The sequence below is a fragment of the Danaus plexippus genome, chromosome Z, assembly GCF_018135715.1.
Source record: "Danaus plexippus chromosome Z, MEX_DaPlex, whole genome shotgun sequence".
Classification (NCBI taxonomy): Eukaryota; Metazoa; Arthropoda; class Insecta; order Lepidoptera; family Nymphalidae; genus Danaus; species Danaus plexippus.
The window spans coordinates 9,121,424-9,141,371 of record NC_083559.1 but is presented as its reverse complement, the minus strand read 5'-3'; the positions used below and the strand labels follow the sequence as shown (position 1 = coordinate 9,141,371).

The 19,948-nt window shown below is 28.5% G+C and overlaps 2 protein-coding genes across 5 annotated transcripts in view; one reads left to right on the top strand and one right to left on the bottom strand.

The window, feature by feature from the left end:
• LOC116777706 (sodium- and chloride-dependent glycine transporter 1-like) overlaps nt 1–13,567 on the top strand; it is a 35,742-nt gene extending 22,175 nt beyond the window's left edge. For 2 of the 4 annotated variants that reach the window (XM_061526033.1, XM_032671387.2), the window contains 5 exons: nt 4,959–5,078; nt 10,509–10,700; nt 12,479–12,622; nt 13,026–13,154; nt 13,394–13,567. In XM_061526033.1, coding sequence (XP_061382017.1) covers nt 4,959–5,078; nt 10,509–10,700; nt 12,479–12,622; nt 13,026–13,154; nt 13,394–13,549 — 741 coding nt within the window. In that variant the 3' untranslated portion in view covers nt 13,550–13,567. The remainder of the gene's footprint in view (nt 1–4,958; nt 5,079–10,508; nt 10,701–12,478; nt 12,623–13,025; nt 13,155–13,393) is intronic. The other 2 variants (XM_032671388.2, XM_061526034.1) reach the window with 2 other exon arrangements.
• The window catches only part of LOC116777707 (glycerol kinase), a 160,495-nt gene that overhangs the window by 103,496 nt on the left and 37,051 nt on the right, over nt 1–19,948 (bottom strand). The window lies entirely within an intron of this gene.

The following is a 19,948-nucleotide window of genomic DNA, read 5'->3' as shown; positions in this document are numbered from 1 at the left end:
TATATTCAATATGCATAATTTAACATCATATTTGATTTATGTTTATATTTTCCGTAATTTACTTTTAAAGGTTAATATGTATATATATAAAGTTCATTTCAATAGAATTTGGCAATCTTGTAAGCAAAGCAATTGACCACGATTACTTCGTTTCTTACATACAATTGAATGTCAGTCCTGATAACAATTACACCTTAATTAACTCACCACTGTTTTAACAATCTTTTTATCATCTAAAAACTATGTATGTATGTTTATTTTATAAACTAATTTTCAACACGAAAATTTATTGCGTTTGTCAAATTGACACGATCATGTTTTACTCATCTATCTATTTATCTTTGAAAAGTGAGTGTTGTACATGATAAATATATAATGAACTAGTTTTTGTCCGCAACTTCCTCTGCGTTACTTTCAAAATTAGAAATGTATAGCTGACCGGTCGAAGTCTGTTCCTCGAAAAGGCAGTAAATAAGATTTTGGATTTTTTCAATTTATTAACTATCTCTCCACCAATTTTCAGTATAACCCGTAAGGCCACTCTTGAGTTATAAATAGTGTAACTAACACGACTTTTTTATACGCATATAAAGATATTTATAATCTTTATTATTTGAACTTTAACCAGCACAAATATTAAAAAGATCTGATTATACGAAACACTATAGTTTATTCAACAGGCTGTGATGAAAATCAGCTAAAACTGAGAAGTGAAATTGCGTTTTTTCTGGTATTTAGCAGGCGGAACTAAATATAGATACCGTTAGAAAGTACAAACCCTATTGACCGCTATCCAAGAGTACCTTACATCCCACCAGCAAATGCTTAACAGTTCCAACTACTTTCCCTCAGACAGTGCAAGTTTTTTCGTTACTTTACCCCTTCTTACTAAATTACTCTGATCTGGGAGAGGCAGTTGGAAGGCATTTTGCAGTACTGGCGATCCATCATTAAGTAGAGTGCGCCATTTTAGTGCTATTGGGAAGCAAAAATCTACTATTTGTAGCCACTCGTTCTGCATTTCTAAACACATTAAAAAAAGCTCAGTAATAAATAAAATGTATAAACGTATTTATAATATAAGTATTTATTATAATAACAAAGTATTTTTTTATAAATACCTTATTATAACAATTAAGATTAGTATCTTTCACATAACTAGAGGCATAGATAAGTCTCTGTCAATATAAGCTGATCTCGTTTGTTTACAAGATTGCTAAATTATATTGAAATTAACTATATATATATAATAGTAAGCAGGTGTGTATCATATGTGATCTGTAGAATTTTTCAGTTGTAAACTTTACATTTTTAAGTAGTTACTTAAATGTAACAATAATTCTTGTAATTTTTGGGTTATATGTCAGAGATCACTTTTTAGCGGTGAGACCGCTTTTTGTCCATTGTTTTCTTATTGAATAATAATGAAGTTAATTTCCTAATGTTACCAAACTGGGTATTCCCACAACGCTCAGGTTTGCACCTGATTTGCACCTATTTTGCGTCATTGGTAAGAGCATTTCCGCGCTAACGGCTTCCGTAGCACTGAAGCTATTTGTAATTCCATTGGCTGGTGCACTACGTTAAAGTCGTGTGATCATCTCGACATAACACGAAGAACTGAATTTGAAGAAGAAGTGCTTGTTATCTGAACCTGTTACTGATATATATGATACTGATATATCATAAAACCCATACAAAAGGATACCGTGATAAATACTTACCTACACTACCGTCCAATACCATATTAAAAAAATCACTACTATATTTTTACTTATAATTATTACAAGTAGATCCCATCGCTACAACAGTGACACTGTTGCTGTAAGTCATATTTTTTTTAACATTGACATTGGAGAGAATGGGCTATGCGAATGAGACGTATTTTTGAAATACGAGCCCAAAGGTCTTGGGAGGTGTACGCCTATCATAAAGGTCAGATACTGTCCGAAAGAGGCTGAACCTTGGTTTAGGACTTCGTTGAAGGAAGAAGGACGGTAGGATATCACATCGGAAGATGACTATATCTCCGATAATGTGCATGAATTTATTTTGCAACATTTGCATTTTGTTTATTGCTGAAGAACAAGCGTGGCTAAAGCATATGCTTTGGCATACGACTTGACTGAAAATGTGCCGGTCCTGTAAAGTGTGAACTTATTTATAAGGAACATTTTTCTTTTACTGCAGTTTAAAGGGTATAGAAGTTGGTGGATCTGTATTTTACTTTCAGGATATGCCACTTAAGGTAAAATTATAATTCAAGGTCATTCCTAGATATTTGGCCGAAGATTTAATTTCTTTATGTGGAATTCTGTATCGGTAAAACAACTTGCCTAACGCATTAGAATCTTTAAGGATGGGAGTACTTATAGAATTCAAAGACTTACGTTAAACGGAAGTATAAACTGCTTTATCAGTCGCGGATGGGGCAAGGTGTGTTGGTACTGGGACTACAAACAGGTTACATTTTATCTTATAAGACATGTGCTGAAAGTTGCTATTATAAGGTTATATGTACATTCTCATATTTTAGTGTGTATTAATATATAGTCTGATAATTCAGCCCACAACAATAAAGCACCTTATTTATTTTTAGTGTGAAGTTTGTGAAAACAAAAAAATATGTCATATAATTGTGTTTCATAAAAAAATATTATAGTTATTAAACGATTTCAAAAAGGAGGAGGTTTCTCAATTCACCCGTATATATGCTTTTATTTAATTAATTAATCAAACTGACCAGATATAGATGCACAAAAAACTATAATTTAATGAAGTGAATTTATTGAAAAGCATAAAAATATAATAAAACCATAAATCACAATTTAAAAACGTCGATTTTTGTAAACTATTAGTTCAAACACTATTTAATACATAACAACAAAACCAGAAACATTCGCTTATCTATCACCGATTAGTTAAACATAAGACTGCCGTTACAACCGTAACTAATATAATCTTTTCATATCAATTTTACAAATATTATCTTCAAATTGAATTTAAGGCTAATGTTATAAGCAATAGATAAGTTTAGTGACAAAAGATATAATTGTCTTCAAAACGGCCATCCTCCATTTTGTTGTATGTATAACTTTATTACTTTTGATTGCGAATAGCAGACTATGAAACATAAGTGAGTGCCCCATATTCGATAAAGAATGATATAAGATAGGAAAAGAAATCGACACTCGCAAGACGACTTACGAAATTGGGAAATTAACCAACCATCATGGAAAACAAGGATTTTTTTTAACTATAGTAGTCAAATATTAGGTAGTCATTAATAAAAATAAATACTAAGCAAAATAATGCCCTTACTATAGGTGAATATATATAAGCAGTGCATGATAACAACAATTAGATGTCCAAAATACTAAATAGATAATTGAATTGATGTATTATTATAGTATAAAGTAAAGACAAAACTATAGAAACAAGTTAGTCACAAATAAGCTTGTAACTAGTTAATAAGTAGAAGTAGTACTGGTAGATAAGTGGAGAAAATAAGAAAATCTGAAAAGAAAAAGTACCCACCAACAAAAATTTAATATAGAGAATTAGAATAGAAGAAAGATTGAGTATGCAACATGAATGGAGCACCCAAGCGAGACCTGGTATGGTAGAATAAACTGATGAATACACGGTCTCCCAAAATCATGTTCTGGGAAGGTCCACAGTAAATTATAATACAACATATGGTGTTGTGGTAGTCATTGTTGATTGGCTCGTAAGCTGAAATAGCCACGGCTAGACCGACGACAACCAGGAGGAAATAAAGCATATTACGTTTTCAATAATGCAGCAAAATCAGTTTAATGCTCTGTACTCTAATACTAATTAATATCTAATAATTGCATTTAATTAAATTTGTTAGTTGATATTTTTTCAATATAAGGGTCACATCTGAGATTTTGAGTACGCGTGCGTGGAGCGCGAAGGGAGGCGTGCTTGAGTGAGCGACCCGAACGCGGGTAGAGGCGTGAGAGCAGACGTCGTTAATGGTTGTGTAAATGCGCAATTTTAGTTCTTGCTATAATGTTGTTTTTCCAGGTTTTCGTGAAATTAGGTTACATTCGCAAGGTTAGATTAAATATTCTTATTACTTATATTGTCTGGTTCAAGTGATTTTGGTATCATACTTATTTATTACTTATTTCTTTTAATTTATCCATTCCATTTTGAGTATTCACATTCTTTATGTAAATACTAGTGTTGTTTCATAATTCATTACTAGTAGTTCGTAAGCCAGTACTTAGGTACATATTAAAAAGTTAGTTTGATAATAATTAGTAGGTACCGACTAATATATCTTTTCAAATACTGTTGGTTTTTTGTTTTTCTTTAATTAATATATTCAATTATTATTGTGTGCTTATTGTAGTAAGGTTGTTGAAGCATTTACTTGGCACCTATTACAAAATTATAAAATAATTATTTTCTATTTAATTAAATGAAAATGCGTATTACTTTGTACGAAGTATATTTGTTTTTCCTTTTTAATTCACTGATTGAAGTCGTTTTTTTTTGTTAATTTTTTTTTTACTATTTACTTTTATCGATATTATACATTTTAATTTTTTTTTATGAAATCACAGTGTACAAATGACTTCTTTTTATATTCTTACCAAATATTTAAACTAAATTGGGATAAAATTAAATTTTGAACAAATTTTGAAAAAATACATTTGTATCAATATTTTGTATATTTTTTGACTATATTGTCACCTATACTTCGTTAAGATTGTTTTTGATGTTTTAATTTTTTTTTTCATTTTCAATGCAACAGCAGAATTAAGATGATATATAATTTTTAACAACATTTAAGACCTATTTTGTAATATATTTTTTACACCTTATAAAATATACATATATTCTTTAAACTTAATTTAATACTTTAATAATATCTGCTCCGTAATTTAATCTTGATTATTAACAATTTTATCAACTATTCACAGGCAATGTTCACATCGACGATGTCAAGGCTACTTCACAGCGAATTCTGTTCCGTCAAAACAATTTATATAATTGGATTGGTCTGCTTTTTAGGTTTCATCCAATCATTGCCATTGACCTTGGTGAGTAACGGAATAACATAGTAAACATTAATTTACCGATGAAGTAACCGACACTTGCAGTATTAGAGATGCAAATTGATAATAACTCAAATTATTTAATCGCTAAGACCTTTAAGACTTTCGCTTGTATTCATTTAAATAAAACGACTATTTTCGGATGTGTTTGCATTTTTTTATTATTTTAAACTACATAATCCCGACATTTCGGTTACGTACCGGTGATCACGGTTGCTGCAAAGAAACCGAAACTTCAGGAGTGCGTAGCTTCAAATAATAAAAAACGCGCAGTAAATCCTAACATATTACTATTATTTATTTAATCCTATGGTAAAATATTGCTTTTTGTCAGTGACAAAGTATTTCATAATTCCTATTTAACAAATGCTTCGAAACCTTATACAAAATTTTATTCCTCGATTATACGATATGTTTTATAATAATTAATCATAAAAGCTCTTTGATTTACATCAAAGAGCTTTTATGATTAATATTACTTTTAACTCAGTACATCGATGAATCCATTACTAAAAACGTGCTACAAATTTTAAAGGTTATTGATGTTATTTTTACTATACACGTGTGTTCCTGGGATTATAAAGCGCATTTATTAAAAAAAATATATAACTGTCTTAATACTATTAATAATTATATATATTTTTTTTCATAAAATTTTATATATGATCAAAAGGGATTCGCTTTTAATCTGGAAATATAAAATTGGCTTTTGTCAGTGGCTCGGCTCGCAGGTAATATATGGCACTCGCACTAAATGTATGGTGTATATACACAGTTTTTGGTAAGCTATCAGATTTTGCGCTTGCTAAGACTTACAAGCCTTTTCTTCTAGTTTTGTTTTGGTAGTACTTAAGAATAAAACGTTTTGATAATTATAAATGTTTATTTTTGGTAACATGCTTCGGAAAGGCAAAAGCAGATGTACATTAATAACATTATAAAATTTAATCGATAAGTCCGATACAGAATTAAATATTCACTGTAAAATATTTATAAATAAAATGCAAACATACATTTAGTGTTGGTTAATCATTAATAATATTTAATTGAAATGGAGTGTTTTTAAAGCCTTCTTAAATTCATGTAGAATTCTTAATTTATACCTAAGTCTAAATGTAAATAAAGGTCGTTGTAGGTAGTAGCTGAACGGTTTACTACGCAGTTGCTCCTATATTTTGTATTCATCGACAGTGTATCAAATAATGCTTTTCAAAGAGTACGCCGTTTTCGTATTCGAAGTAGTATCGAGGATAAAGTTGCAGTCTATTTTGTTGTATAGATGCGAATAAAGCATCGTCATATCACAGTTATTGCGAAGAGTCTCTAAGGTATCCATGTGGTAATAAAGGCAAGTCTCAGTATGGCTATTGAATATTCTAGGATCCTTATAACTAAGAAACTTTATAAATTTCCTCTGAATGTTTTCTACTCCTTCCTTGTAAACACTGTTCTTTAGTGACCCAACTTTTCATGCTTCTTCTGTTTCGATTTATGTTTTTCTCAGTCATTGACAATTTCGAGTCAAACTTAACACCAAATTTGAGTACAGATTAAGTTTTATGAATGTTATTGTTATTTGTTTTGCGAGAGTAAGTAATATGAGCGCACTTTTAATTTATGTTAATTTTATTATTTTTGCAACATCATGAAAAAAATAGGTCAGATTGTAAGAAGAGGCAGTCAGGAGGGGATTTAATGTTTAGAAACTTATTCGTGTCATCTGCAAACATCAGGAGGAATCGGGAAGAATGTGCAAATGAAAACATATATATATATATATATATATATATATATATACATTATATTTTTAATTAGATCTAGTTTTTACCCCTAAGGTAAACCAAAGATCATCGAAACGAAATCACTGCAAGTACTTCCCAAAACATCCGCTTTTCTTTGTTTGATAAACTTATTTAACTAATTATTATTGAAACTATGTCGATGAAGTGGAATAGATTTATGAATGACAGGTGTAATTCTATTAATTACAGCTTTATAGGAGATTTTACATATAGTATTCAGAAAATTTATACGTCTATAATTCTGTATATCGTTTCTTGAAATTGTATTATGAATTAGTGCAATTAACGCTTCCTTCCACATGAGGATGGAAGAGGCAAATTCGTTAAGAAATTTCTTTTATAGAATTTATAACAGTTCAACTGAAATTTGAGCACAGGGTAAGAAAAAATTGGGAGGAATTTTATCACTTCCACAACCTTTAAGGGAACCATTTTCCATGATTGAAATAATAGAATTTTCTGTTTTTTTAATATTATCCATATTTAGAGATGAATTGACATTATCGTATTTTGGTGCAGGGTTACAAAATGTGTTTTTGAAAAATTTACTGAATCAAAACAAATGTCCTGAACATTACTATACTAGTTTCTGGGTTGGAAAAAAGTAAAGTTAACTATATATTACTTTGTTCTAGACGTATTTTTTTATATTATTAATTGCATTATTAAGTTGTTTGTTATGTTAATCGTAATGCGTACATTATCGCCATCTATATTACATGTCAATTTTTCTCCAACTTACTAACGTTGCCTGGAAGAGATTGTCAGTTATCTATATGTCAATGAAACTGCATTTTGTGTGCTATAAAGATAGTAGTAATAATTTACCCATTACATTAATTAAAATAGAGTCTAAGACAGTTATTCGGTGATTCATATGTACTCAAACATCTGGTGTGCATCGTGTAAATACCACTTTAACAACTGTCACATACATCAAGAGATTTGCATTAGCACGCAGACTATAGCATACAATGTGTATAATCTTTCTGTAGAATGATTACCAAGTCCAAGATAATAAAAAACACATTTAATTATTCAGTGGCAAATGGTTTCCTATTATAAATATAAAATATTTACTTACGGTAGTTAAATAAATCTTAGTATTTAATATTTCACCAACATATTTTTAGTATTACGGCATACGATAGGGAAACATTCTTCTGCTATGACAGTCTGGTAAATACCACTGACGAAAAAGTATCGCTACTCATTCACCATAATCATTATAACCTGTATTTTTATTGTCTGTAGTTAGTAAAGTTCACTCAGTTCATCATCCAAATCTAGTAGTTGTTCTGAATGTAATTTGTAAATTTTATAACAGTTTATACAAAACTTCAATGGTTTTTTTTTAAATGTAGTTATGATGCAAATGCCTCTTTTTAATTATAATACTTTATAGATTCAATAGTATGCGACTAATATTCCCTTATTATACTCATATTAAATATTTCTATTATTTTCATTGGTTTATACCGATATTTGTATCTATATATTATTTCCCTTAAAATTAAATTTAAATTATACAACAGACATCTCTTCAGTATCTCATTTTCCCCATGAAACTTTTACTGCATATTACTCGGTGCATATACTTTAATATCCAGTCGACGAAGTTTGCTCACATAATCTGTAGGTCTGTGTTTTCAGATATAAAATAAAAAAAAAAAAATTCTTTTTTCTAAGGCATGGGTGAAATTAATTATTCATTTATCTGCATTATATTTGCATTGCATTAAAGTTCCATTGCACTTTAATAACAAAGCTTTCTTGGTCCAATGGTTCTACAAATGATGCTAGTTAGCAATTTTTTTTATTAATTATGGAAATCATTTATATAGCATATCAATAAATTACTTTTTACGTGACGAGTTTATCTTTAGGGAACGCTATCAAAAACACCACTTCGACATTTCCTTAAACAAGTCAACCAACATAAACAATTCAAGTTGTTACGAAAAATTAATCGCACGGGACGGACGGCCAGATCGCAAATTCTGCAAGCAGGCGAAATAAAGTTACCTCGAATATGAGATACACTACTTACATATTTACAAGAATGGATGTTTTTGTTGGATCCAAGTAGGAAAATTTGACCTCTTAGCCTTCAAAAAACCCTATAAAAGACACATACTAAGAATCTGACGATATATGTACGTGTTCACATATCCATATATACGAGTCAATAATTAATATAGGAAAAATATTCTCTTCACAGTTTAAAAAGTAAGTACTTATATTTCTATCAAGCATTGAAAAAATTTATACCAGACATACTCAATAAAATGAATGTTTGTATTGAATATTCCTGTGAATGATATTTATAGAAATTAATTTAAAATCCAATTGATTTTGTAGGTATGTTATGAAATCTATCGTGAAGATTTCGTATTTTCTAGTGTAACATTATAAACTGTTTGTTATTTATTAACTTAACTTAGAAAATATGTACGAAAAAACAAAATCAAATATTTGTTCAAGTGTATATTAATATATATCACATAGTTAGTTTGTCTTTGGATATTCGAATAGAGATTTCTGAGTTCGAATAATTATTTAATTGTAGTATTTTGTTGGTAAATTTTGGTTATAGGTTATAAATTGGAATGACTTCCTAATTTATGGATAACACTATTGATTTCGCATACTTCAATAAATAACGATTTGGATTCGTTTATGAATATTTAACATATGTCTTTTTTTCGTATTTACGTGTTTCAAAATCATTGATTGATTATATAGTTATAAATTTGCTCAGGTTTCTTGGTTTAGATTCACCAAATTGCTAACCCAAAAAAAATTAAAAGATTTTGACCTTTTATTACGAAACCTTTTCCTTACAATCTCCAAAGGTACAAAAACAGTTTTGTTTTATTTACTTTTTCTCTCATAACTGACATTTAAGTAGTAAGAGCCATCGACAAAAGCTAGTACCTATATAAACTATGAAGTGTAATTAATAAATTGTCATAGAATGATGACATGGAATTCGAGTAATGTATTGGCGGTATAAGTAAATTGTATTTGTTGCTTGCTTGACAGCCGTTTTAAGTTCGGCTCATTGCAATTCTTAACAAATATTTTTTTCTTTAAGGCCAATACAGTAGGACTGGTATTTTATGATTTCAGATAATTATTGTTGATTATTCTCAGATCTTTCAGTTTTGTTTGCTTTTCTCTTATCAATTTAGCTTATGCCATGGGTTTATGCAATTTGCACCAATATTTGCTAAATGTAACAAACAGATAATAGTAGATATAACTTAATTAACTTCATACCTTACTAGGTACATTACGTATGAGATATTATATGTATATAAATATATATATATATATATATATATATATATATATATATATATATATATATATATGTTTGCAGTCTTTCGCAAACCAAAATTGAAATATCAAGTTAACCAACTATAATAGAAATGATTAGACACGATAATGCATAAATAATAAATATATTTCCACAAGACTATTTACGAAGTAGTAAGAATCATAAAATGGAAAATATTAATTGTACACAAATGTTTTTTTTATTATTTACAGTTTTCTTATTATATTTAATGTCCGTACTTTTGTGGTTTATTTATCTTCATTTGTGCAGTATTCTGGCGACACTATGGGCTTATTCTTTGGCCTCAATACATGTACCTTATCTCTGGGCGCCATTAAGGTGGCCATAGTCATGTGGGTATATGGAGTCCAAAAGTTTTCAACAGATATACAATTTTGGCTTGGTTTTGAGCCTACAAGCTTCTGGCAGAATTTATGGACAGTCCTTCCATTATTTCTTACTGTAAGTGTTAGTGTTTAATTTTTATAAGGAAACTAACGTAGTTGTACAATTGCTATGATCTATTTTTAAAATTTGGGTCTATGAGTTTCAAATATCATAATAATATCAAAAAATGTAGATTCAATTGATGAATGAATCTGATGTCAGAACACAATAAAGCTAATGTAGAAACAGATTTGACTCTGACATTGTCTAAATTTAATCTGGTTATTAGTATTCCTCCATCTATTGGCATTCATTTTCATTAGAATAAATTTGTTGTATATTGAGGTTCGTAAGCCATTTTTCTTAATAAAAATTTTGGCATACAATTACCAAAGGAATATGGACGATAACTTAAGATGTAAGTCTAGTTATCGAAAATGTAATTAGTTACATTTTATGGAAGCTACGAGGAAAGTAAAGGCGATTAAGGGTTTGAGAGCATAAATTTCTTGTTTTAATTTATTACATTACCGGTCATATAGACTTACAACTTAAATTATTTACGGTCCCATTTAAAATTTTTGTATAGTGGAGGTAGTTATAAAATATTTCTAGCTTAATTATAGTAAAATGGACTGTTTAAAGCTATCACTAAAGTAAAATGTTTGTTTTATTTATAATTGTAAAAAATTACCGTAAACAAGTTTAAATGTAATAAAAAAACTTAATATTTCATGGTTAGGATTTCCATTGAAGTGTAAAAAAATTTGGACAACTATATACTTATCTATTGTGTTAGTGTTCGGTTGCCTTAACACACTGACACCCATCTCGAGTGGAGCTTGCGATTTTATTTTTAGCTTTAGTAGAAACATTACCTACACTAAGTAAAAAATAGTTCTAGCCTAATCTGCAAAAGAAATCCTAACCAAAAAAAAGACTTTATATTTACAACTTTCTACGGATATCTCGCAACTATCTTTCAATTGCGGGTATTGGTTAGAAAAGAGCGGAAAAACAAGTAATTGTAATTTTTTTCTTCTAATCATGATTTAAACGTTTTCCCATAATTTTTATTCCCCATTCAAATATTGTAAACAAATGTAAATAAAAAAATATATAAATTAATTAAATTATTTAATTGAGAATAAATAAAACATTGATTAGATACTTTAAGTTAAAAGAAATCGAAAAATCCTAAGTACAAGTAATCACACCAATGTTTTCAATGGATATTATATCCAACCAATTGCTGCAACATTCTGTTGGTTGTCAAAAAGGGTTTACATTCTGTTGGTTGTCAAAAAGTTTGTAATTAATCCAAATTCTCATTTGCAACCCAATAAGATTTCTGTTTATATAAAAATAGTTAGCAAAAATATGCAGACAGCCATTTTGTAAATTCGGCTATATTGCCTTTACAATGATAAATAGATTAAATTGGAACCAAGTGGGTGTACTTAGCATCAAATCCATATGTTGATAGAAAATGAGTCGAAACTCAATTAACAGGTTTTAAGTAAATAAATGTTACTTGAGATGTTTCCAGACACAAATCAAATTTAATTTAATTTATATACTTTGTAGTACATACGAGAATTTGAAATTTGCTTAATTGCCACTAATGAGTAAATTATCTAATTGCTATTAGTAATTAAATGTTATATTTTAATTCAAATATCATGAACTTCTATTTCTTTTTGATATTATTTGAAGTTAATTTTAATACATTATATTATTTGATTGTATACATAATTTAATTAGTTCAACTTACTTTACACCACTAAATGATGCAAAAAATATTATTATTATCTACTTTTGTGTATCGCATGTAAATTTTGTTTGAGTTACAGGGCTTTGCTTTGCAACATATTAAGGATTTAATAACTTTTAAGCAAATAGGCCAAATCTATACCGCAATGTTTTGGTCTTTGATAACGTTTCTGGTTGTAATCATTTGCATGTTAAAAGCCGTGGCGCAGTGTATTGTAAAAAATGTTAGTATTTGATTTATTAATGTATATCTTTAAATTTCATGACAGTGATGACATGTTTTTTTATTTATTTAATAGGAAAAGACAAAAGAAATATTGAAATTTAAATACGTTAAAACTAATACTTAGCCGAATATTCATATGTCCGTGTCTTAACTTATAATTTCATTAATGAGTCACCAAAAATGTAAGAAGTATTTTTGTGAACTTTTGCCATTTTAATAAAATTTATATTTTTCGGATTATCCTACGCGTATTTAATTCTTTTAAAAAACTACATACTCCCGAAGTTTCGGTTACTTTGTAGCAACCGTGATCTCGCGCGGACTAGATGTGGATCTTAGACCTCATTAACTTTTGCCATATTTGTCACTCCTAAGTGTCATCGATGTCCATATTTTTGCAGAATTTAGCTGGCATACTTAAAAGTAGTTATAAACACGGTCCCCCGGAGATCGAAGATAGAAAGAAAAGAAGGAATTTTGACAAGGTTGCACAAAATAGAAAATGTAAACATAATTGCCTTATACTTGATGTGAGTATATTTTTATATTTCTTTTCGTCATTTATTACTTAGAATTTTTAAAATGAACTACAACTTATTTACTACTAGGGTTTACTTGGATGCAAAACCCGTAGGACACCCACTAATGCCTACAATTTTTTAAATTCATTATTAGAAGTGTAAGGGAAAGTTTAGAGACAGTTAAGTAAATTTTAGAGATAAAAACACCAAAAATAATTAGTGTATTAAATGAATTTATTTATTTACAGGAAACTTTCGACTGCAATCATTTGCCGTTAACATTTAGGAGAAAATCAAACATAAATAATGATTCTTTGACTAATATATACGAGGCCGGACCGTCAAATGAAAGACACAGAACATCGAGTGTTTTAGATATTGCTAATTTAGATGCGCAAAAATAAAATGATTTAAGATTACAAGTTATATTTTTTCTTCACCACCATTTATTTTATTCAAAATAAATTTGTGCAATTGATATTACATTCGAGGTGGGTGAATATATTGCCAATATTTAACACTAGGCTAAACTTAGGATTAAATTTAGAACTTTTACGAATATCTGTGATTATTTTATGAGATATAGTTCTTTTAGTTCGTAAAGTCAAATATCTTCTTAATTTCGTAGCATTTACGGGACCAACCACTTTATACTTTCATTATGAAATAGTATTTTTTAGATAAAAGTTCATTATTATTTGAAACAAAAGAACAAATTTTAGATTTTTTTATTTGCCTTAATATTTATTTTATTTGTTTACAAAAGATTATTTCAGATCCACTATTATAGTATCTGTTGTTTCTCGATTGCTGATCTTTTGTCTGTAGTTAACGTCGGAAACAATTATGTATTTCCGATAATTTTTGCTTTTTATAATTTGTTCTAAGATAACGGCCAATACTATTCAATGCTTTCTTGTAGTCAATTAATAAAAGTAGTTAACAAGTTTTTGTGTTGTTTAATTATAGCTCAGTTTGTAATCAGTTCTCCCTTACATAACCTATGAATTTTTATTATTATACAGTCTTTATGATCTTTTATAAATATTTTGTTGTTTCCTCCTGTACTTCTATTGTGTACGTAATAATCGATTTTATAATAGGCTTGTGTTCATTACTATGACTGCAGTAAGCAACACCATTTTTGTCCGAGCTTCCATTTCAGAGTAATTAGGTTGCTCAGGCGAAATTTTCACTTGGACTTGATAATTATTAAAAGTAGATGTAAAAAACAAATGACATATCATTTGTTTTCCTCTAACTAACATCTATTCCTAATTGTTAATGTATTCCTAAGTGGGAAATGGGTCTAGTTGCAGGGACGGATCATTTCATTTTTTTTAATCTGATATTCTTGTATTGAAATGTTGGGACATTACGTCCATCCACGCTATAAAAAAACTCAGATGGTAAAAGTGAGGAATAGATACAATTTGGTCAGGTTTTGACATTTTTTTTAATGTAGTTTTTTTAATGGTTACTAATTTAAAGAGCTACTGCTTTCTGATTTCCATAAACAGTCCTCTAAAAAAACCTAAACAAGTTCAGGTACTACAGCTATTTTGTACTCGACGCTTGAACTTTACTTGAAATTCAAGCTTACGTTTTTGTCTCCCTTAATATTAATAATATGTTATACCATGATCCCAGACAATTTAAAGAAGCACCTTAGCTATATCTGGGAAAGATAGTTCCTCCTTCACAAAATTTTTTAAACTTGTCGGATGAATTAAGCGCAAGATATTCTTTTGCAGGTTTGTTAGTAAGAGAAAAATTTATGTTATCAATTGCTGCTCAAAACATTTGCTTAATAAATTCCCAATTTCATCCGAGTGTTATTTGGCATAATTTATTTCACTATTCTTATTATGTTTTTGCATTGCTATAAATGGTTTATTTAAAACGAATTTAAAAATATTAAACTTTAATATTTGCTAAAGCCGCCACGATGTATTTGTGAAACCAATATTTACGTATAACTTACAAACACCGCGATACAAATGTACCGACAAAAAAAATAAAACTAATATTGGTTTGGGTCTACTATGTTAGTTTTATAAAATTCAGGTCTTTTTGATTTAAATCCATATAAAATAATGTTTGTTCTATTTCTATTTTTAAATAAAGTTTTTTGTTTCAGGGCCTTTAATATTTTAAAGTATAGGTACTTCATTAGGGCGAAAGCATTCACAATTAAATAGGGCCCGCATCCTAGTGGGGATATAATTGGATAAGCAAAGTAATTACAAGTGCCGCTATCTGAAAGTACTTACTTTACTCCTGGCTTCCAAATTGAACCTGTTTCGGATATAAATCTTAAATTTGAAGAAAAATAACAGTTATGAAATTCCTTATAATATACAAATTATTAAAATGTAAATCTTAGGCAAGTACAATCCATGTATATTTTATATAAATATAATACGTAAACTTATTTCTTATATCTAGCTGGCATATAACTTACAATTAGACTAGTTGCACTACTTGCTTGAAATTTTGTAATGTAAAAAAATATCTACACTCAGGAAAAGGTTTTAAAGTCATGAAATACTTTTTCAAAAATATAAACTATCAGAATACAGCAAAAAAATAAATATTGAGTATAATTTCTAAACAAAGATGTGATCGGTCATTTGATTCGAAGATCGAGAAAACATATTTCATTCGTTCATATACAAAGCACCAAGTAAAGCTCTGATGGAACACCATTTTTATTTTAAACTTAGATTGAATAAAATACCACAGTAAAATACTCAGATACTAGAATAATCGGAAATGAATTAAAATATACTAGAATAGTGAAATAATTTATTGAATCGATTGCCACTTACAAGTTGCATGTTAACATTTGATAATGTCATACATAATAAATGTATACCTATAGGTATACATTTGTGGTGTATTGTACGTATGTACGTACAACAAAGAGATGTGTGTACAGACACATAAGTACAATAATACATTGATATATTGACTTCAATTCATAATACCAAACATCATCTCATAATAAAAACATGATGCTTTGTCTGCATAGGTAGTATTTTTAAGATGTAATATCCAACAATTGTAAGTTTATGATTTGTAACAACAAATTTTCGTAAGATTTGGTGTTTATAAATCTAACTAATGTATGGATGTATAGTTATATATTTTATGATAAGTAAAGAAGATGGTAAACACACTATTCTAGTAACAGCCTATTCACTCTTTCCTTAGAAACAAAAATAAACTTGGTGTCTTTATTATGAAGGAGGATGCGGATTCAAAGAAGGTCTACAGTGAAAGAAATGAGACCCACCGTGTATCTGGTTGTCCGATGGTAAAAAGTTGATTCAGAAGTTTAAGCGTGCAATTAGTCTATCATATTATCAACACGATCCTGGTGGTAACTTTACGGTTGTGCTCAATTCTGACTTAATTGTTTATTACCAAACCGTGGTCACTAGTACGCCTTGTCGCACGTCTCAAATTAAATATTAACATATATATTAATAAAGGTAAAAATATCTTAATCGTGGTAATTCCACTTCAGAAATAGAACTATCACCAGGATGTTAGGCGTAGGTGGCACGTGAAGCTGTTCGTTCTTTCTTTTTATTTCAATGATAGCTACAGTTTCTACGTAAAAAAGTTGTTAGTCAACAAAAGACTATCGACTTCTCTATGACAGAATAACTTTTAATTCAAAAAATGCTGTGGAGTAACATATTGTACACATGCTTGAAAGTGAAGTTTATAAAATTTTTAATTTAATAATGTTTTTTAATAAATTGTTATAGTAATAATTGATTTCGTTAAAGCTTTAGTAACCAATCAAAAAAGCTAGAACAATATTCAATTGGTATCCGTTTGTTTGTTTGGTTTGGTTTATACAAATAGCTAGGTTTTTAATTATTCCCGAACTTCAAATAAATAGAAACAATCGATATTAACGCATGAGCTACCAGACATTTCAATGAAAACGGATACTTAGGTTCGTAGAAAATTTTATAAATGAAAATTGTGGATAATTGGACCGCTTTCATATTAACCTTCGTCTTGATTTCAGCTTTCATTATTAGTATGTATTTTTATTGTAATTATAATTTGTTTCCGACATAAATTGATTTACATTTTACTGCTAGATATAATTTAGTTGTAGTACGAATGCGTTTTGTTTGTTGGATATAAATTTATAGCACAAACGGAATATTGAAACATTAAAATATTTCTTATTAAAATATGAATAATTTTTTTTACATACCAGTGTTAAAGTTATTTTTTTTAAATAAGTCTCTTGGTATTATGACAGCTTTGAAATTGTTAAACTGAATAATATAGTATTTTAAAGACAATAAACGTAAAGAAACAATTACGTATACGTGTTTTAAGAATAAATACAAATAGTTTGTTTTGGCAAAATATAACAGCGTGATCTTCAAACTGTGACAAACTGATTTCCTCAAATTACTTACACGAATTCTTAACTCTATAAAACGATTGATGTAATGTGGTCACAATTTTTTTGGAATATTTTATGGGAACCACGCCATACAGAAAAAAATATTTTATGTTCCTTTGCGGTAAAAACTGGCTGTTTTCTATTAACAAATATTTTGTTTCAGGGCTTATAACCTAATAGATTGCTAAGTTCACTACATTGTTCTGATTTTAAGATGCTCATATTTTTCCAGTTTTTATGTGAACAAATATGGTAGGACATAGTAGAGTGAAGTCGGAAAGGAAATTTTATCCATATCCATTTTGCGAATAAAATATGTTTCTCCTTGATAGTCATAATATTTTATTTAAAGGCAATTTAACCTAAGAAAGAAAATTCGCTAGTACTGTTAGGTCCAGCCAAACTTTTAAAAAGTAATGCATCCCAAAATTATTACAACTTAAAAGTCACTTAATTTTATAATTTATTGTTTTATTATAATCATTAAATTTCAATTACAATATTTAATTTAATACACCACATTAGAATACATCTAACAGTGTTAAAATAACATAAGCGTGCAGTGCGTTATATTACACAATGGATAGCTCTGTAAATCATATTTCAAATAAAGTTAAATTCTAATTATAAATATTTAAAAAATATTTACATAACCAGTATATTTCAGGATTTTTCTGTAAAGTTTAAAGTGTTTTAACCAAGATTTTGCTAGAAATTTATATGAAAGTTATTATAAAAATAAGTAGTAGGGAGAAAATGTATTGTTAAAAAGTAAAAGTACTATTGAACACTTTTACTGTATTCTACATATTAACAAGGTAAAATATTCATCTAAATTTACAGAACAACTTATGTTTGAGTAAATCCGAATATTAAAATCAGACGTAAACCAACAATAGAATGTATACATTATTGAAATAAAAATAACAATTTTTATGTACAAACCTTTTCACTTATACATCTATACTAATTGATTTTGGGCGTAAAAAAAAATAACAAAGATATTTAATGAATATTTTGTAGACTGCAAATATAAGACCATATTCTCTAAATAGACTAATGCTAGATGTATATATAAAAATTTTACCGTGGATAGACTCGGAACCAATAGGACTATCAAATGTCATATACATGTCTATTAGCATCAAAGGCTATGCATGCCTACCACATCATGTTACCGAGTCCGTCGGTTGGCGGTGTAGTAAATCTTTTAAGCGTTCCTGAATTATATGCTATGAATTTGATGCTGAAATATTCTAGGCCCAAGTAATTGATACCTATTGTAAGATTAAAACTTCTTAGTTTCACCAATATAATATGAAGTAAAGTGTTGTATTTTATTGTAAAAGCACATTTTATGTTAAATCTGTAATATTCAATTAATCATAAGGATAAGAGAGAAGTATATTGCAAGAAGTAAATTGCAAGTAAGATTGCAAGAAGGAGCTATTAGAATATAGTTCATATTACAACGATTTTTAAATATTTCACCCTTTATAAACTTATCGGTGTGTGGTGGTTGCATGGCAAATATTAGTTTAAAGCAAAAAATGATGTGTTCACTGATTTGTTAAAGCACTTACTGCGAATAATAAAATTAAAAAATCTGTTAAGTTAATCTAGCAAAAATCTGTTCAAATAAATACATTTCATTGACTCCTGTCGTAGGATAACATTTAAATGAGACCATTCCTGCGATTGCGTTTATCATTATGTTCAACCACATTGTGATGCAGTGTAAATACATATACATATATTGAATTGTTTCACGAGCCCGTTAATATTTGTATGCCTTCTTGTTTATTGTTCTTTATTATTCTAAATATTTCTAAGCAATGTACTTTATACAAATGGTTTTTTTCAAAGAGTTATGTATTACTTTAAAAAGTTTTTTTTTTTTTGTACTAAAAATATACTGTGTAATTAATAACGAAATTATTCATGATAAAAGGAGTTTTTTAGGATTGCTATTTATTTTTATTTTCTGTAATGTTACTTATTATCAGATATATTTATCATTTATTTACTTTATAATGATCAACATAAAATATTTCTAACAAAGGTTGAAAATAGGAAGTGTAGAGCTTACAGCTATTCTTACAATTGATAGTATGTCATTTGTTATGTAGATTTTCATTAATCTTTTTACTATCACTGATGAAGGACTGATATCTCTGGTTTTTTAATCATAATATTTTTCTCAATGTGCTATAAGTTTGACCGGTTTCTTTTTTAAATAAAATATGGTATATTATTGTAAAACAGTATAAAATTATGAACAAATTTCAAAATCAATTGTTTAATTTTGTTACGTGTATACGATTACTAGTACAAAAATAAATTTTGTTTGCATTTATTTCTT